At 36.0% G+C, this 22,576-nt stretch overlaps 2 protein-coding genes across 2 annotated transcripts in view; one reads left to right on the top strand and one right to left on the bottom strand.

The window, feature by feature from the left end:
* Adsl (adenylosuccinate lyase) overlaps positions 1 to 2,195 on the top strand; it is a 32,521-nt gene extending 30,326 nt beyond the window's left edge. The window contains exons 2-3 of the mRNA XM_090104991.1: positions 338 to 633; positions 1,094 to 2,195. Coding sequence (XP_089961117.1) covers positions 338 to 633; positions 1,094 to 2,108 — 1,311 coding nt within the window. The 3' untranslated portion in view covers positions 2,109 to 2,195. The remainder of the gene's footprint in view (positions 1 to 337; positions 634 to 1,093) is intronic.
* The window catches only part of LOC149906818 (uncharacterized), a 32,902-nt gene continuing 12,493 nt past the window's right edge, over positions 2,168 to 22,576 (bottom strand). The window contains exons 2-9 of the mRNA XM_090104990.1: positions 14,681 to 14,989; positions 12,906 to 13,141; positions 11,246 to 11,443; positions 10,299 to 10,419; positions 9,711 to 9,821; positions 9,088 to 9,241; positions 8,219 to 8,431; positions 2,168 to 7,520 (exon numbers count right to left, since the gene is read on the bottom strand). Of these exons, the coding sequence (XP_089961116.1) occupies positions 2,506 to 7,520; positions 8,219 to 8,431; positions 9,088 to 9,241; positions 9,711 to 9,821; positions 10,299 to 10,419; positions 11,246 to 11,443; positions 12,906 to 13,141; positions 14,681 to 14,989 (6,357 nt within the window). The 3' untranslated portion in view covers positions 2,168 to 2,505. The remainder of the gene's footprint in view (positions 7,521 to 8,218; positions 8,432 to 9,087; positions 9,242 to 9,710; positions 9,822 to 10,298; positions 10,420 to 11,245; positions 11,444 to 12,905; positions 13,142 to 14,680; positions 14,990 to 22,576) is intronic.

The following is a 22,576-nucleotide window of genomic DNA, read 5'->3' as shown; positions in this document are numbered from 1 at the left end:
CTTATGTAATGAATGTGAAATTAAAGGAAGTTTGGTGTCATGGAGACTCAATAGCTGATCAGATTTGACGGTTATTTGTTACGGCTTTGTTTTAAACGAAATAAGAATTTACAATACCTATTTTCGCCACTTTCGATATATGTACTTTAATAATTAGATGCCCAGGTAGACTTAAAAAAAATATTTCTTAATAATAATAGCGGGAAATTGTTGCGCTCTATAATTATTTATGTGATCAAAATATTTTGCATAATCATGTGCAGGGCACAGGCCCATAAATGCACGATTTTGACACATTACAACCAAAATATCTACATAATATCCCATTACCTTCCAGGAGCTCGGTCTAGACATCACCGACGAGCAGATCGCTGAGCTAGAATCAGCGATACACGACATAGACTTCGTATCCGCCGCCCAACATGAGAAACAAGTCCGCCATGACGTCATGGCTCATGTGCACACGCTAGCAGAGCGCTGCCCGAAAGCAGCTCCCATTATACACCTGGGAGCTACCTCGTGCTATGTGGGAGATAATACTGATCTGATTGTACTGCGACATGGTCTGGACCTGCTGCTGCCGAGGCTAGCTGCTGTGATCAGCCGCTTGGCGCAATTTGCTGATGAGTTTAAGTGAGTATTTTTTTATAATGTGTGATTATTTTTTTTTTCAGATTAGGCCTGTTATAGAATAGAATTGTGTATGGTTTGTTAAAAAAAGAATTGTTTCCTATTTCCTACACGCGAAGAAATTATTCTTACTTGTAGGTATCTATTTGTATGTATTGCCATTGTCATTGAGCATTACAGTCCTGGGTTCAATTCCTGGTTAAGAGAAATAATCTAAAAGAACAAAATGTTTTTCAATTACGTAACTAGTCACCAAGAAAATATGATGTGATATGAATGTTATTCAAATCGTCATAATATAGGTTTAGGTACTTTAAATAATAAGTGTTACTGTAAAGTCACATCACAGTTTAACGTGTTATTTAGATATTTATCTTTAAAGCTTGCTTTCCTATTGAAAACAATGTATGTCTTTAGCAAATGAAGTAAGGATGCGTAATAATTAAATATTTAATATTTCCAGGTCTCAACCTATCCTTGGGTTCACGCATCTGCAGCCCGCACAATTGACGACAGTCGGCAAGCGAGCATCTCTCTGGCTGAGCGACCTGCTGATGGACGAGCGCGCTCTCTCACGCGCAAGAGATGACCTCAGATTCAGAGGAGTAAAAGGCACTACGGGCACTCAAGCCTCTTTCCTTCAGCTTTTTAAAGGAGACGGCGCAAAAGTACGCGCCCTAGACAAAAGAGTAGCTGAACTCGCCGGCTTCGACAAGAGATATATCGTCACCGGACAAACATATTCTCGAAAAGTCGATTTAGAAGTTATTTCTGCTCTTTCTGGACTTGGAGCTACGGTGCATAAAATGTGTTCTGATATTCGTATTTTGGCTTCCCGCAAGGAGTTGGAAGAGCCGTTTGAAGCTTCACAGATTGGATCCAGTGCTATGCCCTACAAACGTAACCCTATGAGGTCGGAGCGTTGCTGCGCTTTGGCGCGTCACCTCATAACCTTACACGCGAATGCTGCTAATACTCATGCGGTTCAGTGGTTGGAGCGTACCCTGGACGACTCAGCGAACCGTCGCATCACTCTTGCTGAAGCTTTCCTAACTGCAGATGCTACTCTATTGACACTGCTTAACGTTACTCAAGGTTTAGTTGTATATCCGAAAGTGATCGCCCGCCACATCGCGCAAGAGCTGCCGTTCATGGCAACTGAAAACATCATCATGGCTATGGTACAGGCTGGAGGCGATCGTCAAGTGTGCCACGAGAAGATAAGAGTATTGTCTCATCAGGCCGGAGCCGTGGTTAAACAAGAGGGCAAGGACAATGACTTGATCGAGCGCGTCAAGAACGACGGCTACTTCAAGCCGATCATACCGCAATTGGATAAAATTTTGGACGCTTCTACGTTTATCGGCAGAGCTCCGGAACAAGTCACCGAGTTCATAGAGGAGGAGGTCGATCCTATCATCTCTAAATACAAGGATTCTTTGGCCCACGTTGCGAAGCCGGTAGCTTTAAGCATTTAATTACTGTTTTCCATCATTGTTAACTCGAATCATGTAATCGTGTAATAAATAAAAATACGTTTTTATGAATAAAATGATTTATTTACATTACAGCGCTTTTATAAACATACAAAATATGACTTCCTTAATATAAAATATACATCTAAATGAACTAGACAAAGGTAACTAGAATTGACAATACCGAAACGTGATTTAAAAAAGCTTAAAAAGACCATGAGTAATAAATAAACATGAATTAACATTAACACAATAAAACAAATAAATAAGCCTAAAGGTAAACAGGGGAGAGAGACTCGATTCGACTTAAACAATATTCCTTTACAATTAGATCGTTTTTCGTTTCGCGGACACGTTATCACAATGTCGATGGCACGTGGAGAGCAATGTTCGTGGGACATTAGAGCGTGTTGGCGAGCAGCGTGTCGTGCTGGCAGGCGGGCCCCTGGCTGGGCCAGTTGCAGGCGCCCAGCGACGGGTCGAAGCTGAGCTGCACGGGGCAGTTGAACACGTGCAAGGTGAAGCGCTGCTTCGTGCAGTCCCAGCGGCACGCGTAGAACTTGTTGCACTGCCGCGGGTGCCGGAACAGACCCGCCTTCTTGCAGTCTATCGACCCTTGCAATGTTTCGTCTCTGCTTCTCAAGCCGCCGGGCCCGTAGCGGTCGAACGTTTGTGTCTCCACGTTTACTGTCTCTAGGCTTTCCGCTGCTGGTGCCACCTCTTGATTCAAAATGACGGTTTTGTAGGTGGGCGCGATTGTGACGGATTTAACTCTCGGTCTAATTCTAGTGACGCGCTCCGTCGTCGACACGGCTGGGGTGCTCGATACGTAGTTTTCTGAGCGGCCTCTGCCCGTTTGGGTGATCACGATGTTGTCGTTGCTCGCCTCCGGGTAGTCTTGGTAGTACGAGTCCTCGGGCACTATGATCGGGTTGAACGTGGATGACGCGACTGGCGCGGCCGTCGTGACCGTGTTGATTCCTGGCGTAGTAGAAGATCTGTAGGATGTTCTCTGTGTATATCCTTCGTCGATATCTACGCTCGCGTCGTCGTCACTATAATCGTCGATGATCTGCGATTGCACGTTGGGCCTTTTGCCTCTTAGAACTAAAACGGGCGACTGGCAACTGCACACGGCTCCCAGTTTCCTTACAAGAAGCGGGTTGAAATCGTTGATCTTGGTTACGACCGCTACTTTTGGTTTCGTTCTACGTTGAGGAGCGCGCGCCGATGTAACTTCGACCAGTTCTTGTCTTATCGGTACGTATGTGGATGTGACGCCGATCGTGCTCGACACGTCGATGGGTGCTGATGTAGAGTACGTTGCGGGCGAAATCAATCCAGCGTCGGGTCCGACCGTGCCGAAACCTAATAGATTAGACTTTGCGTTTTCCACTACGATGTTTTGCTTTCTACCATATGTGGGCGTCGACGATACGGTCACAGTGTTTTCTGTACTTTGGTATGGGTTGTATTTAATTTGTGAGGACTCAGAATTGTAGTTGAAAATATTTTGTTTTTGACCTTCGTCTGGAGGCAAATATTCTGGTGCTTGATATGAAGTGCTCTCTACGTATACTGGCGCTTCGGTTGTCGTTGTCACCGGTCTGAAGTATTTCGGCCGTGATCTTCTGGGTGCTGGAGTCACTTCGACGACCTCAGGAGTGGCCGTCGACGATACTTCATTGCGCACGAAATAAGTTCCTTCGGTGGAGATGGTCGGACGTGCGGTGCTGAAGGTAGTAACTAGACCAGCGTCGGGTCCGACTGCGCCGAAACCTAATAATTGAGACTTTGCAGTCTCTACGACAATATTTTGTTTTCTCGTAACGGGTGCAGCTGTTGTCGAAACCGGTACTTCTGATGAAACCGAATAGCTTTGCTGGTAATCAAAACCTTCTGATTGTGATCCGGTGTTATAGTTGTAGTTATCGTAAGTTACGCGAGATTGTTGTGTAGGAGGTAAGTATTCTAATGTAGCGACCTTTTCAGTACGTGGTGGTAAGTATTCAGGCGCAGTGTATCCTTCAGTAGACGGTGGCAAGTATTCCCTAACGGTGGTGGAGTATGTACGCGGTCTGTACGTCGAAGTAACCACTGGAGCAGATGTCGAAACTACAGGTGGCAGATACTCCTCAGCTTTGTATGCGACTTGTATTTCAGGCGATTCATATCTAGTTTGTTTGAACTGTGTATTTGGTACGGATGAGAAATGTACTGATTCTACTCTACTGGGAATGTCAACGGAGGCTTGGCTCACTGTTTGTCTTTGCTCATACCGAGGAGCAGCGGTAGACGAAACTCTGTAGTATTCTTGACCTCTTTGATCGTTATAATCTGATTTAAGCGTAGAGATTTGTTTGGGCGCTTCGTATTCCGAGTAATGAGCTTCATAGACGAGGTTGGCTGGAGTCGTCGAAACGAAAACTGCTCTGTTGCCGTTGTTTTCGGAATTAGCAGATCCTTGTGAAAGGTGGAATACTTGATGAGATACGAGACTTGCGTCAGAGTAAGCGGGAGCGTTGGATACTTCCACATTCCGCTGTATCTCGGGCTGGTCATATGAATATCCTTGATTGTATAGCACATTTTGTGTGAATGATTGTTGTCCTATTTGATATTGAATAGGTTGCTTTACTTCTTCTTTATTATTTTGTGTGTATTTTAAAAGGGGATTTTCGAATACAGTTACTGCAGGTTTTTGGTAATTCAATTCAACTCGGGGTTGTTCTACTCTATGTACAGTCTGTTGACCGAACGACTGTGGTCGTTCAGTGGACACAACGACAGGAGCAACTGTCGATACTGGTCTCGTCTCTTTGAAAGTTATCGAAGGTTGTGAGTACTCATATCCTGATTCATAGTTTGCTTGACCATTCTGTTCGTATGCCTGTGTTTGATAAGTCGAAGCGGTTGTCTGAGCTGTCGATTGATACTGGTAGTTGTTTCGGGAAGAACCTCTATTGATAGTTTGTTGGCTGTAGGCTTGAGGTCTTTCGGTAGATACGACGATCGGTGCCGCTGTTGATACAGTTTCCTTGAATACAACAGCTGGTTGTGAATATTCATATCCAGATTCACTTTGTTGGTTATATTCCTGTGATTGATATGCGTCATCTGGTTGAACGGCGACTACTTGTTGCGCTGGAGATTTGTATTCGTATCCCGAGCCAAAGTTAGTTCTGCCTGAACCTCTGTGAATGGTTTGTTGGCTGTAAGCTTGCGGCCTTTCAGTTGAGACGACAACGGGCGCGACAGTTGAAACTGTACCGGTAACTGAGGGCTGAGAGTATTCATAACCAGATTCGTAATTTCCTTGCGAATTCTGTGTATTGTATACTTGATAAGTCGATGCAGTTGGTTGCACTGATACGATAGGCTGAGCGGTGGATTGGTAGCGATATCCGCTTCCTCTATTAAGGTTTTGTCTGAAAACTTGTGGGACATATGTTTGTTGGAATGTAATCGGGGTGGCTTTAACGGTGTATTTCAATAATGGATTTTCGTAAACAGTTTTCGCTGTAGAAACAGACGGAGCGGCGGTAGTTGAATAAGTATATGTAGATGGAGTTGAGTATTGAACTACTCTCTGTGTTTCATACTGAACGCTCGGTTGTCTGTATTCGTATCCGCTTGATTGAGACACACTAACACTGGGGCGTGTGTACTCATAGCCTGACTGACTTTGTAAATTATTTACGTTATTCGCATCTACTGTGTGAACGGCTTGTTGTCCAAATTGGGATTGAGTTTCTACGGATGCAATTGATTGAGGTGTCGAAGTTTCATAAACGGCTGTATTGGTATACCTTTCACCGTTATCCAGCGATTGCGTGTAAACATTACCAGATTCGACTTTATGAATTGTTTGCTGACTGAATGATTGAGCTGTCGGCTGTTCATAAGATACAGGTTCTCCCGTTGTATATGCTACTATTTTCTTAAATGACTCTTCGGTAACCGGAGTAGCGGAAGCGTAATCAAAGCTAGATTGACCGTGGAATGTTTGTTGGTTGTGTGAAAAGCTTTGTGGCCTCTGTTTAGTCACTGTAACTGTCGCGGGCGTAGAATAGGAAATGCCTTCTTCAAAACTGACGCTGGGTTTCGAATAATCGTATCCAGTTGATGCCGATTTTGTTGAACCAGTGTTAAATGTGGAATATCCTGTATTTTGTGTATTACTTTCTTTGTAACCATTAACGGTAACACTAGGTGTAACAGAAACAACTGTTGGTTGAACGTATGTAACGGCGGGTTGTGTGTATCCGAATATTTGTTTGATACTAGTTCTTGGAGCTTCAGGGACATACGTAGTTTTATAAGTAGGTGGTAAAGAAGTCGTGACCGCGTAAGAAGTGGCCGTTGTTGGTACACCGGAAGACGTAGGAGTGGTCAGATATGAGAAACCGTCGAGATTTTGATTGTTAGTACCCACGTGGGTTACAGTCACACCAGATTGAGATATACCCCCTTGTTGAGTAGAACCCTGATTATATTGGTAGCCGTAATTAGATTCATCGACAAGGGTAGTCTTTCCAACTAAATCGACATTAACTGCTCCTGCAGTAAGAGTATGAGCGGCTCCTGGATATACTTTGTCATCACTAACATAATTAGCTTCACTGCCTCCATAAGAGCCGTGGAAAGTACTTGTCGATTGAGCACTAGTAGTACCTGCGTCATTAGTATATGCGTTGTTTTGGTAAAGACCTTCACTAAATTGCACACTTGGTCTGGGATAGTCGTAACCAGTAGTCTTTGTCACATCCTGGCTATAAGACCCAGTATCGTAAGTTCCCGAATAAGTTCCTCTATCGAAGTTATTGTTAACTGTGTATTGAGCGACTGTATGTTTGTATGGCACGGGAGGAACCTCAGTATGCTCGTAAGGTTTAGCTCTATCTCCGATGGGATTGTGTACATAAGCGCCGGAAAAGTCTTTCCGATAGACCCCACTTTGGAATCTTTGTCCGCTGTTAGCTGTGCCTTGGTACTTGGCTTTCACTTGGTACTTTCCGGGGTCATATTTTCCAGAGTTTCCAACTGGAACGTATTTGCCCGTAGCCTTTGCTTTACTGGGCAGTCTGTATTCGTCAAGAATGAGAGAACCACTCGTGTATTTGTCTTCGTCCTGGTAATTCGTGGCTTGAACTAGTCCTCTGTTGATAGCGTCAGCTGCGACGACCTTGTATGAAAGTCCACTGTATTCTCCTTGACTTCCAAGAGCTGAATAGTCGTCATAGTTTGCGTTTTCTAGTTCTTGTGATGCGATGAAGTTGTTGTCAAGTGCGTCGTTTTGTGAAAGGAATCCGGTCTGTAAGCCCACGAGGTTGTCAAGAGAGGCTCCGGATAGGAGACTCTGGTGAGCCGCGATGTTCACTGAGTCTGCTGTTCTTCCTTGGAAACCGTTCGCACCTGCAAAATGACAAGATAATGCGTTAATAAACAGTTTTTTTTTATTATTATTTTTGATATATTATACCGAACTAATATGTGTAGTTTTATTTTGAAAACGTGAGTCTGAATTTTTTAGATTAACTTATTAATTAACAAAGCTTAGTTTATTTCAACATAATTGTTTGACAACGATAGTACGTATTTATTATTCCTTCTTGATCTACCTCGACTACGATATGTAGGTACGTAGTTAAACTTTAGAATACAATTTCACAATTTCTACAGAAAAATGGATTTTGCGTATTAATGAAAGTAAATCGGAACAAAGATTGACTTTAAATTGTAAAAAAATAATTAATCTAGACAGATTCTATACACATGTGAAAATATTTACAGTTCCTAGTTAAAAGTATAATTTGTGTATAAATTATTTCATTTAGCGTGTACTAGTGTACACACGTAAGAAGTGAAACTTCTTTATGACAATATTTTTCATCAAAAAATAATTTACTATGTGCAACTTTACAGAAATACGTCGAATCACGCGTGGTAGGGATAAGAAAAAGATGGCGCGTAACGGAAAAATATCACGCGTAACGAAAAAATGTTACTTACACTAAATTTTTTTCCTACCCCGATAAAGAAGTTTCACTTCTAAAACAATACTATTAAAAAATACCATAAACACCGCTATTCCTAGTTCCTAACAAACTTACCACTCAACACAGCATTAGAGAACCCAAAGGCCTCCGCTTCATATCTGCCCAAGTTCCTACAAGCGGGCACGAGCCAGGGCCAGTCACATTTGCGTCGCTCGGCATCGAACCCGAGACCGAAAGGACAGCGGAACTCGTAGGCCACGAGTGGGGAAGTGCCGTGGTCCAAACACGCGAAGAACCAGCGGCAGTTCTCGGGGTCCGCGTAGAAACCTGGATATCATTATTTTTGGTCATTTCATTAATGATAAGTTTGGAAGTATTTTGTTAAAAAGTATTGCAAATTGGAAGAGTTAAATCATTTTACACACACACAATAGGTAGGTAGTTGAAAAGATACCAAAAATTAATCAAAACATCACATGAATTACATATTTCAAACTCAAACTCAAACATTTATTTATTCAATTAGACTTCTTCCAGAAGCACTTTTGAATCGTCATTTAAAATATAAATATTGAAAATAATATAATAATATAAATAATATATTATAATGGTTATAACCATTCAATAATTGTAATTCTTTTTATTTCTTTTTATTATCAATATCATTCAAGTCATGAAAAAAGCGTCAGCACTTCGAAACATGTTTCATTGTTTCATTTCATGTTCAAACATTGTTTCATGATTCAATACTGTAACATAAAAAACAATAAAAAACCTATCTTCCAGTACACACCTCCAACATTTTTTAAAAATAATTTATTTATTTACAAAACATTAGAACACTTACAACATAATTTCAACACTCCACACACACACAGCAGCTATCTCACAGTACCTTCAACACTAAAACTCCCAACACCTATCTCACAGTACACAAACACACACAAACCATCTCCACATAAATAAAATAAATAAATACAAACCTTCAACACTGGGACACACAAAGCGACTCGCCGGCACAGGTGCGATCTCCGCAGATCCCGCACAAGCTCCAGCCCCGGCTCTGCTCCCGGGCCACACACACACTTCCACCCGGGGGTCGAACTCCAGACCCGCGGGACAGTCGAACTCGAACACCTGCCATGGAAACCAGTTATTGTATCTGAACCAAATTGTACCGCATAATAATAGTAAATAGTTATCGTAATCTTTAAATGTCTACAGAATGACATAATATGGTGGTATTTGTAGTATTCTCGTTTTATTGAAAAAAATGTTCCAAAAACTATTTTGAAACTTTTGAAGTAAGATTTTCAATTTAAACTAATAATCAAAAATGTCTAAAAACTAAAAAGTTGCATAATAACATTTTACCGGTAATTAATCATACAATTAAAATTTAACGAAATAATGAACAGACAATTTCTTACATATCATATTATTTATAGTTAGTAATAATTATTAACAAAAAAACTCAGAATAAAACAAAAACTCACACCTCACACCCACTTACAATCTCACACTCAACTCACAACCAATCAATCAACACCACTAACCCTCAACTCACACCAAACCCTAAACTCACAAAACCAATCAACCAACTCACAGTATAGTCGGGCGAGTACTGGTCGAACTTGACGCAGCGGTAGAAGCGCGCACACGAGCGCGGGTGCACGAAGTAGCCCTGACGGGAGCAGGAGAACTCCGTGCGGGTGTCCTGGAATAAGTATTATTATTTTATAATAAATAAATAAAATCTGTATTTGAATTATTTAATAATGTATGAATTATATTGATAAATATTAAACTTTAAAAAAATTGAAAAATTATATGCGGAATTCAAAGGCGCGTATAATAATCGCGAAAATTCTATATTTATAAAACATTTGCATGCTATAAAAATCAGAATTTTAGAATTGGTCATAAAGGAGAGAAATTATTTACAAAGGATCTCATATTATAGGATTTCCTTCCTTTTTCTTAGGCGGTTTGCCAATCTTTTTATTACATATACGTTTTTGAACATCAACCAAATGAATGTACATGTTTTGTCAAAAATTTTCAAATGTTTATGAAAGTATGTTATGGTTCAAGCTAAAATATTTTTTTTCTTAAAATTTATTTTCTAAACAAACTTATCTAACGAAAAAATAAAATTATGAACAATAAATATTAATAACATCAACACACGTACCTCTCTAATATTATGTATAACTCCATCCGCGTCCACAACCTGTGTAATTCTGTAGGGCGACACTTGCAGAGCATCTAACGCTCGACCAGCTATCGGCTGGAGGATCTCGTTCTCGAGGGACCTACAAGCGAAATATTTTTTAAAACAATTCTTTATTATTACTATTTCTCAATTAATGAAGTAAGAAAAAAACATAAACGTAAACTTTTTACGAAGAAAAAATAATATATTTCCGTGTCTACTCGTTCACTTTCCACCCTTTTCTCTATTTTTCTTCAATGAGAGAAGCATGAAAAGTAGAAAGTGTTTGACAGACATTGAAGAACAACCAGCTTCTTTTAAGTTCTTTATTGTAATTATAGATGTAGGTATTTCCTAATTAATAAATATTATGAAAACAAAATCCAGATGACTAATTTATGTAGCCTATATCATTACCACTGACACTTATAATCACACTTTTTAAGTCAAAATCCATCTAGCGATTTATACTCGAAAAACATAACCTTCTTTCTTTCAACAAAACCACACCCCGGACACTCCATACAAAATTATCGTTTTGACAGTCACACTGTAGAGAGTGCAAATGTGTGTGTTAACGGTTTATGGTTGGTACATTTATGAATAGCGTAAAGAAATTCGCGTTTTTCTGATGAAATACATCCGTAAACAGCACAATATGTAACAATTTTCTACGAGAAACGATAATCACAAATACATACCAAAATAATAAAATTACTTTAAGTCAATCTGAATAATGTTGTCAATCTTCGTTGCGTATCGTCCTTGCAGATAAATGCAGGCCATCTGTAGCGTGATCGTGCGGGGTGAGGTAAGTGTTTAATTTTGGCGGGAGGCGGAGAGTGTCCGTTCTGTAGCGTTTAGCTACTATTATGTATTCTGTGACAAAACCCTACTTATATAAACAACAATACCTATAAACTTACCTCAAGACAGCAGCCCTCGGCGCCCTGCTCTGCTGATTCAGCACTTTATTCAGCGCATATCTCAGCGTGTTCCCACACGGCGAGTCCAAGTCCCTATCAGCGGCAAACAGCGCAAGTCCCGCCAGACCTCGCACTCGAGCGTACTTGCCCTTCACGTCCACGGAGGACGAGTCCTCGAAGGATATCCAGGTGGAATTCCTGGGTGAATGAATGAATAAAAATACATAAATCTATACTATATTATATATATATTATAAAGCTGAAGTTTGTTTGTTTGAACGCGCTAATCTCAGGAACTACTGGTCCGGTTTGAAAAATTTTTTCGGTGTTAGATAGCCCACTTATCGAGGAAGGCTATAGGTTACGCTAAGACCTACAGGAGCGGAGCAATGCGGGTGAAACCGCGTAAATAAAAAAATAAATAAATAAATATTCCAGGACAATTTTGGCACGGCACGGTCTGAACTCTGATCCCATACTAAGCTTTCGCTTGTGTTATGGAAAACATGGCTGATAAACATATATAATTTTATATAAATAGGTAATAAAGACACAGAGCTAACATTTGTTCATCACACAAATATTTGCCCTGGGTGGGAATCGAACCCAAGACCCCTGGCTTGGAACTTGGAAGGCAGGGTCACTACCAAGTACCAACCAAGCCAACCGGTTAGTCAAAATAAATAAAAACCTTAACATAAAACACCAAAAAATGGCCTTATAGCTAGCTAGTGATCTCTACCAGGCAACCCTAACAATAAGGAGATAAAACAGTCTGGTAGATGAGCAAAAATAAGACAAATGAATTTGAGAATGTTATTTAAGCCTAATAATCTATACTAATATTATAAAGCTGAAGAGTTTGTTTGTTTGTTTGAACGCGCTTATCTCGGGAACTACTGGTCCGATTCTAATTTTTTATTAAAAAAATCAAAATTATAACATAAAGCCAATTAATTTCGTCTATATTATGATGTGTTTATTTATGTCTATGTCTATGTCTATTTCCTATACATATCAAGTTACACAGGATCTACTGATTTTTGAGTTCAATGTCTAGGCATCCTTATGCAACTAGGCAAATTCTACAAGCTGCACGCAAAAGGTTGCAAAAACTGGTTTCACAGAAATCAAATTCCTAAGAATTTTCTTAGGTTTTCCTTTATCACTTCCATATATAAATAATGTAATAACTAAAATAAACCAAGTATGTACATTTTTTAATTGTTTTTTCATAGGTTTCTATTTTTATGTTAGCTATATAGCTAATATCTCGACGATAAACTACAAAACAAACGAAACCAAATATTTGGTAATTTTTTGAAGTGAAACTTCTTTATCGGGGTTGAAAAAAAAATTTAGTGTAACATTTTTTCGTTACGCGTGACATTTTTTCGTTACGCGCCATCTTGTTTTAATCCCTACCACGCGTGATTGACGTATTTCTGTAAAGTTTCATATATGTAGTAAATAAAGAAGTTTCACTTCTTACATGTGTACACGAGTACACGCACACATTTTTTTACAAAAAGCTAGTCATTGTATAAACTATAAAGGCTGGAAATCTTTAACATTAAAAAAACTAATAAAATGCACAGGCATGATGAATCACAACTACTTCGTCAATAATTAGCACTACTATATAACCCAAAAAACTTACTTAAAAGCATAAGGCGCGGACAGATCCTGGTCTCTCTCCAGGGTCCACCTTCCCTTCTGCAGCTGTCTGCACAGTTCCCCTTGGTCTATCTCCCTGGGCTGCTCCTCCAGGGTTGGGCTTCCCGGAGTACTGAGGGTTTCGTTCTGGAGGGTGAACTGGCGGGCGGTCGCTGGTAAGGATATGACGATCTTGGAGGGTGGTACTCCGAGACCTATTACCAGGTCTACTACGGAATCCTGGAATGTTGGAAAGTAGAATTTAATAAAAGCTAAATAAGTTAAAAGTGTTTGTGAGTTTGTTTTTAGGAAGTAATTTCTGCTAGAATTGTATCAGAATTTATTTCAATAGAAAGATCTACATTATTTTTTAGTGAAATAAAGACTTTTTAAATTAATCCTGGCAGAACCTAGATGCGCAACGGGTTATGTTTTACACAAATCCGACAAATTTTAATACGCATAATCTTTAACATATATTTGTCTATGATATTACTGTAAAATAATCGCAAAAGAAAATCATATTAACATGAAAATTAATAAAATGAACCCCTGCAGTTTTTACATTAGCAATGACATCAAACCATTACTTTTCTTTAAAAATTACACCGCAGTCTTTCATACATAACTTATTACAAAATAACTTACTAGACATAAACCTGACATGGATTACAAATAGCAGATGCACCTGTTATGTGTGGCCTAGATATCCTAAAACGTAGACATATAACCAACATAACATTTGCAACCCTATTAAATCTTATTCCATTAGCAATAAGGTATATTTTCCCACAAATAGAGAGCAAAAGCTAATTTAATTTTTCTTAAAACCCGTTTACCTTCTCGACGTTTGAGCAGCAGGATTGTAATTTGTACGTAAATTATGATGTACAAAATAAATTATGTTATGTTTTAACTATAAGAAAACTTGTTTATTATATTATTGTGAGTAAAAAATTATTTGCATTATTATATGCATTTATTATAAAGATAATTATTTAACAGAAGGCACGCAAAGGATTATCAGGGGCCGTATTATGACCTCATATTCCCAGTCAGTTTACACCGTGAATTGAACTGACTCGCAAATTCATATAATACCATAATAATTAACCATCTATGAATTTTCCAGTCAGTTCAATTCACAGCGTAATCTCTCTGGAAATAAGGGGTCAAAATACGGCCCCTGATCTTAGAAAATAGAACATAGGAATAACGAAGTTGTCCGTTTTACGGTATGTTTGTTAGACATGATTTATAAATCACCTCTATAATTAAAACAAAAACATAGTAATCGAAACAAATGAGCAAATCTATATTTTATCGGATCATTTTAAAAGTCAAGGAAACATCTAAATATGGCCAGATGGAATCCGGGTGCCGGCTTCCTATGCTCGTAAAATTCGATACATTAAGTGTAGCATTAATAATTATTATAAAACATATCATATTATATAGTAATCAAAATCCAATGTTAATGATGTTACATTTTATAAATGCTTTATCAATAAAATCTTTGATTTAACCGCCTTTTGTAAAATAAAAGATAATATTTCAAATTCAAAACATTAATACAGCAGAATTTAAAAATAAGCAGAAGAAATGTAAAATAATTTCCACTACATAATTAATTCATTGCATAATAATTACTATTAAATTTTTATGTACTTTTCTAATATCATAAATCACTTATGTTTTAAATCATATCAATAACAATATTAATAAGTTTATCAATCTTCCATGCTTACGTTCTACTGTACCAAAAACCAATTCACTTACCGTGTTCATCATATCCCACAAGCCGCTCAATCTACTCGGATGATACGTCATCTTCTTCACCATTCCCAAAGCATGGGTCTGCACCATCATCAGATCTGCCTTCTTGATCAGCGTCCTCAGGTCATAGTATTTGGCCAATAGCTCTGGATGAGCAGGCAAAGCCAGTAGAAGTGGTCCCTTGTTGACTGATGAGACAGCGGACCTCGCTTCTCCGACCAACTCGGAGACTTTCGTCCTATTGAAAGTCCGGTGGGCATCGTGGATCTCGAGACCTTGGATGTACTTCGATTTCAAGATTTCCTTGAAGTCCTGCAAATAAATATTTAGATTAAAATGTGTTTGATATAAAAAGTAGTCTTTGATAAAGGTCACATATTTTTCTTAATTAATCAATTGTAGTATTGGAATTTGCTACAGTTTTTAACCGGTTTATACAATGTTATGTGGAATCAATTCCAATTATAAAATACAAAAAGAAATTGTATTGTATCATTTATCAGATTGTAAACGGCCTTATCTTCAACAGATATGTGTCATTCGAGCTTTTGCTAGTTTTCCTCTTTTATGTTATGTTATAGCCAATTACTTACATCACTTTGTTACAAAGTATAAAATTTTATTTTCAAACTGTTTTTCAATGAATGTTGTTTTCATTCAATAATAGTAAGGACCAACAACGGCTCCTTGAGGCACCCCGAGGCGCAATCTACACTTTCAACTATATTTCTTCGCAACGCTGAACCACTTATCTCATTACCATAAAATAAATTTGTCACCTAACCCCACTGACCTTGCCAACTGATAGATATGTATCGTAACAAATCCGATAAAGCATTAGAGACAGTTTCGCAAGCTTCACAAGGTTGCGTCTTATCTAAAACCTTACATCATGTAACTGTTACATATTGACACTGGTAGGTACAGTTATTATGGACATATTTATGGAGCTGGTTTTTGATAAACATTGGGTAAACTGTCGTGGAATCAAATGAAATAGTTGTTGATGAGTTATGGTGTAGTTATGGAAATCCATACTAATATTATAAATGCGAAAGTAACTCTGTCTGTCTGTCTGTTACTCAATCACGCCTTAACTGCTTAACCAATTTGCATGAAATTTGGTATAGAGATATTCTGATACCCGAGAAAGGACATAGGATAGGTTTTATCCCGGAAATCCTACGGGAACGGGTTTTTCTTTAAAAATGCGGGCGAAGCCGCGGGCGTAAAGCTAGTATATTATAAAGGCGAAAGTTTGTGAGGATGTATGGATGTTTGTTACTCTTTCACGTAAAAACTACTGAACCGATTACAATGAAATTTAGCACACACACATAAGTATTTATTTAAAATTATATATATGTATTTTTATCAGCCATCTGGTTTCCATAACACAAGCGAAAACTTAGTATGGGATCAGATCGTGCCGTGTGTGAAATTTGTCCTGTTTATTTAATTAATTTATTTATTTACACTTTAAAAAATACAAACGAGCGGTTTGGAATCATGCTTCATGGTCGATTTATTTCCATTCTTTAAAAATTTATCACAAAGCATTTTTAACGCCATAAAACGAATTTTGATGATATTCTTTAAATTTTGAAAGTAAAAAAATATACCAATTAAAAATTCAAAACCGTATTTCAAATCGCTACATATAAATTAGTACCCAACGAAATATATATTTCAAAACACAATTTCTGCCACATTGCGATAGACCAAAAATCATGGATCGTAACGATACATCTAATTTTACGACTACGTTATTCAAATTATGCCCATTTCAACACTTCAAATGTAATAAATATGTGTAAAATATATGGCATTTATTTTAATGACCATTTTATTTCATTATTAAGATGAATTTACTTTATTATATTTTATGTTTTGATTGATTAATAGGCTGGATATTAAAATTATGAATGATATAAATTAGCGCAAATGACTAATGAAAATTAGTAAGTAATTCAAATTGTGTTTTATTTTAATTCATAAATTTCCTGTTGAATATTATTATCTTTAACGTCACAACAGATTACCAAAAGTGTAATCAATTGACTTTCTTATCTGTATTATTTTTTTAAATATTACGTTTGTTGTTGTTTTTGTACCTTTGTACTTTCGCTTAAAATTATTAACACGATTTAAATGATTTTCCTTTAATTGTTACTATTTTTCCTTAAATTATTATCCACTCAAGTTTCATAATATGACACGATGTATCATAATAAGCGGGCTTATAATTAATCATAATTTTTATTTATGAATTAAATACCTACTATTCATTCAAATTTATTTTGTCTACCTATTATGTACTTCTAATACAAGTATGTACCTATGTCCTCATCTCAGCCATAGGACGTCTACTGCTAGACAAGAAAATTATTGTTTATTATTAGACATAAATAAACCTTAATTATTCTAAAATCTAAGACATCTGTTATGTAAGATTTATAACTAATGTTTATCAACTATCTAGTTGTGTCCAGAACGCAGAAGGCCATGCCATATAGATTGATGTAGTTCCAGGATAACCAGACAAGCGAGAAGACACTATTTGACATTGATCTTGGATATTAAACCCACCTCAAAACAAAAGCGCTTCAAGAAATAATCATTTGTCATAATTCAAAGTTACTAGTAAACATAATATAGTATTATACATAAGACACAAAAACAAACAAACACGCACCGCCATACGCGACCTCTTTTTCATAATTTATTACGTTTCTTGTGCAACAGATCCAAAGATAAATTATAAATAAACGAACTGAATAAAATACAGGACATCCTGTCGAAAAAAACGGTTCGGCTTCATTAAATTGCCTTTTCGGTTGCACTTGATTAGACAATTTATAGCTAGCGGTTAAGCTCAAGAGGAAAATGTGGGTTTTACTTTGAAATAATATACGTACTAGTTTTCCGTTAACTATAGAGATAAATCAATCACGTTTTGTGCACTAAGCAATCGAATATAATATGCAGCAAAGATTTACTTTTTTGTCGTTTTGTATATTTTTTGTTAATAACTAAGTTTGTTTCCTCCATCTTCAGACAGACAACCAACACTTGATTTTGTAAAATAAATGCACGTTCAAATAATTTAAGTGATAAGTGATGGTTTAAATACAATCTCTAAAATTTTACCTATCCAATAAAAAGAACATAAATGTTTTCTATTTGACGTATAAGTAGTCTATTGAAAACATACGAGTTACTAGTTATCTTGAAGTCGGTTCAAAATAAAACAATGCACCATAAAATACACAGCAGAATGAAATCAACACAATATACTTTTTGCTCACAAAAAACCCGTCGTGTCACAGATCTCACATGTCGCCTAGCGTATTTATTACACTAAAAAACTGACCACATTCAATTAGAAGTACGGCAATTTATTCCATAGTCAGTCATACAGTGATTGAAGTGACCCATTTGTTTTGTTTTTGCAATGTGGTTTTCCCAGTATGTAACTATTGAGTAATTAGACATGCATATTAGGCTAGTCTTGAAAATGATTTTAGAGCTATGGGGAGTTGCGTCGCTACGTGCGCGCACTTTCTTACTAGCCCATAGATTTGATGGGAGAGATAAAATAGTTGCGGAGACAAAAGTTGCTCTTGCGCGCTAGCTCTTAGGCTCCCATAGAGTGAATAAGGATTAGAACACGATTAAACTATTTGAAAAAGGAAGAAAACACGTCAGAAACAAAAGGCAAAGTCAGGGCATTGGGGTGGGATTATTTGAGTGGTGCTTTTATCAGTAGATATCATAACAAATTTAGGGTATAAATAAGATCTACAACATAAGTTCAAATTACCTGCCTTATGAATTAACACTAATTTCAGATATTTGTTAATCTACTTAAAAAAAAGGAGGAGGTTTATTCGGCCGGTATATAATTTTTATTTACCTAATACAATCTTTGCTACACTTCCTCGCTAGCGTAATTTCAAACCTTCAAACAAATTAATGTATCACTATATCTCATAACTTCTTGATTCATTGAGCGTATTACGAAAGCAATAAGATCGGTTCGATTAGCCGCTATCAATCATGTCTAACTAAACGAATATACAGGGTGTCCCACTGTTGGTATACTAAGCTCAAAGGAGGTTATAGTTTTGCATACGCTGAGTACGTAAAAAATAATTAAAAAATTCCAGACGCATTTTTTTTTCAAATAGATGAATTCTTAAAACTCTATGTGTACACCCATAACAAGCGAGCCGCCCAACTTTGCCACCAGCACGTGATGTTTTCATAGATAAAATGATCATATTAGAGAAGCGGTATATGCCGGCTGCGCGAAGCTAGAGAAGAAAACATGGATTTTCAGGAAAAATTTAGCAAAAAATTTTGGACGTAATTTTTTTTTAAGTATTTTTTACGTGATCAGTATATGCAAAACTACAAGTTCCTTCGCGCTTAGTATACCAAGAGCGGGACACCCTGTATATTGTTTGGGTAGTAGTCAAAATTAAATTATATAAGAACGTTCTTACCTACTCTTATTTTTTTATCAAATAAAAGTCGAAAAGTTTATAACTATAAAAATATTTTTGAAATTCTGGGTTATCAATTCAACCGTATTTTCATATAATGCGACGGTATAAATGAAAAAAAAATGTTTCAGATGAAAAAAATATTCCGTTGTAATATTTTTTACACACGTGGGAAATTTTAGAAGTAACAACATTCATAAAAATCTGTTGATATCTCACAAAATCAAAGCAAATAATAGTTATTGGTGGCCTTTCATTAGTAATCGAACATTAACCTATAAATTCAATTAAAAAGATTTCTTATAGCAATACATTTTACATCACACCATATTAGGTAATTAGACCGAATGGTAATGACTGACTCATATACAAGTTTTAAAATTTAAATTGATAACATTGACGTTGGGATTACCTATTTCGTTTAAGATTAAATTAAAAATCACAAATAATTAACTTTAACGAGAAAATATATAAATATTTGTTTTACACATCGTTACCTACATAAAAAGTATCGATTCGTAAGAAGAGGAAATTGCAAAATTTATAACTATTAATTTAGTACGTATGTAATAATGTATCAAATAAAAATATTTTAAAGTGAACTTACAAAATAATAATTTGTTCTTATTATTACTCCTTGCTTGCAATAAGTGTGCAGTTGCGGTTTTAATTGTTTATGCGCATATTTAATTAGTTCTCACGTAATGATTTCCATTTAAGTGACATTCCTATAAAAAGTAACAATTCGACTGATCGATATTTTTTTTAACTTGCATAAAAGCGCGCCAAAGCCGAGAATATTTTTTTTTTGCTTGTCATGATGGCAAGAAGATGTTACAATATTATATATTTTCTTTTCTTTATGGAATGCCAGGATTTTTTTGTAAACTTGAATTAATTGTTTAAATTTAAATTAAGAATGAATGCATTATTCTTAATTTAAATTTAAAAAATTAGTAATACAGGTTCCATATATTGTGCCCACAGATAATTAATTATAGACAGCCTGTTTAGCTTTGTATCGATAAAATCGTTTTGCGAAATTTGCGCACGTGCGGCTACATACAGATAATAAAATGTGTATAATATAGGGCAACATTGATTAAATACACGCATGACATTTAATTACGTACAAGGTATTATATGAACTGGTTAGTTAGCATTTATTTATCGTTCCTATACAATTAAGATGTTTCTAAAAATTATTTATAGAATCTTAATTACAGGATGTAGGTACTAGGTAGTTATTGTCTATAAATTTTAATAGGATTGATGTTAATTATTATCCACTTATTATTTGTTACCTATATTAAAAAGATTCACAATAAAAAATAATTAAAAAAAATAAAACAAAATGCATGTTTTATCTGTTGTCGAACGTGACCTGTGTCATGCGAATTGCGATGATAATTAAAAAAAAAAACGAAAGCGCGCGAAACTCGAAACATGCTGGCGTGCGTGATGCGTCAGTTTTTCAGTGCGTTAAATTACTTGACCTTTGGAAATACGTACTTAAAATATTGCAATATTCTTAAATATGGGTATTTGAACTTTTAAAATTTGCCATACCTTTACATATAATTTAATTCACATAGTCCATCACTGTTATCAAGGAGGTAACTGTCAAATTTTGCGAAATTACTTTTAATGAAGATACTTAGTCCAAATGAAGATTTATAGACGGGTATGTTATTAAAATTTTTATATATTACCTATAGATAATAATTTTGTATAATGAATGTTGATTTAAGTTATTAAGTACTGTAATATTTTCGAGTTCGAGTGGCAAACATTACTGAAATATATCTGTTTGTGTTTTTAATTATAGAATGCTCTTTAATATTAGATACCTATAACGTAATACAATGTTGATTACTTTTATAATTTGAAATTTCTTGCTATTGAAGTAATTATAACCACTACAATAGTTTATACATATACAACCACGGAAAAATAACGCTAGTATATAGCACTATATAAAACGGTATATACCAAAAAAGCTAGGCAGTCCGTACGACACTAGCCAAATCATCTAGGTCTCACCGCCCTTGATGGTATCTAGGCCATGCAGCAGGTTTGTCAGGCACATGTTACCATTGTAAGAAAACATTTAAAAATGCTTGACCAACTTGACCTTAATATAGATGTTTTATTTTAAAGGACTTTCATCAGATATCTGGTTATATAATGAGGAATATTAACCTGACCTCTGTATGGGTATAATGTTACATGTGACGCTTTGAATTTTATTTCCGATTTTTTATTAAATGTGCACTGTTGCGTAATATTTTTATGTGTTTTATGTGACCCTGTTTAAATTCAATGTTAATTTTTGAAATATGCAGAGCATTTTAGTTTATCACGTCTGTTTCGTTTTAAATTTAATGTGTCAGATATCTGTGTAATATATTGTAACTTCATAATAAAATCAATAAATAAATAAAACTTATTAATGTTTTTAGTCTAATAGCTTAATTAATTTAAAAATAACTTCATTCATTAAACTCTACATCATTTGTTATGCAAACAAGTTCTGTTGAAGGAATAAAATTATTGGATTAAAATAACACAAACGAAAAAAGCGTTTTTGTTTTTACCGTCGCGTCGTAATATTTGTTTTCATTTATTACTTAATTTAACAATATTATTCCAATTGTAACTTAGGCATCTGAAATAAGTTTATCAATATCAAGTCCCCACTAGATACTTTCTTATTTTCAAATGCTTAAGAATCCCACTACATTTTTTTTATTACAAAGACATTGGAAAAACCAAACACTGTTTGCAATCGGAAGAAAAGCGATCATCAAATCAACATTTCGATCATAACCTTGACCCAAAGGGCAAAGCACCTTGGCTTGACATGCCATACATTACATATGAGTGTGTGACAGACATCGTTGATCCAGATACATGTATATATTTATATCAGCCACACCTATACTAGTGCCCTTTAAAACATATTAACTTATGTACCTACTAGGGCATAATAGTTGTTCTATATAATTTTGTTATTATATACAAGAACTTATTTGTATGTAAATATGTAAACTATATGTAACGATGACTTAACACAGCCTGGGAAATAAATGCAGTTATCAAGTGTACTTCGTAAAATAATCTTATCATTAGAGTAAATTATAGTTTATAATATGAACAGAAAAATGAAAGTTCGAATTAAATACGAAAAAAATATTTATTTCCATAGCACAGAAATTACGATATTTTAGCTTTTTAAAATATCGTAATTTCTGTCTTAAACGCGATATTACCTAACTGTCCTTAACTTTCTTTTTTACAGCATTTTAATTTTCCTCAATTACTTTGATTACGTCATATTTGTAATGCTTATTTACGTGACATTTAAATCAAATAATACTGCTTCCGTAGA

The sequence above is a fragment of the Colias eurytheme genome, chromosome 8, assembly GCF_061535395.1.
Source record: "Colias eurytheme isolate Ceu_HAF_F1 chromosome 8, ilColEury1 Martin Lab GWU primary, whole genome shotgun sequence".
Taxonomy (NCBI): domain Eukaryota; kingdom Metazoa; phylum Arthropoda; class Insecta; order Lepidoptera; family Pieridae; genus Colias; species Colias eurytheme.
This window is presented reverse-complemented; position numbering and strand designations above follow the sequence as displayed.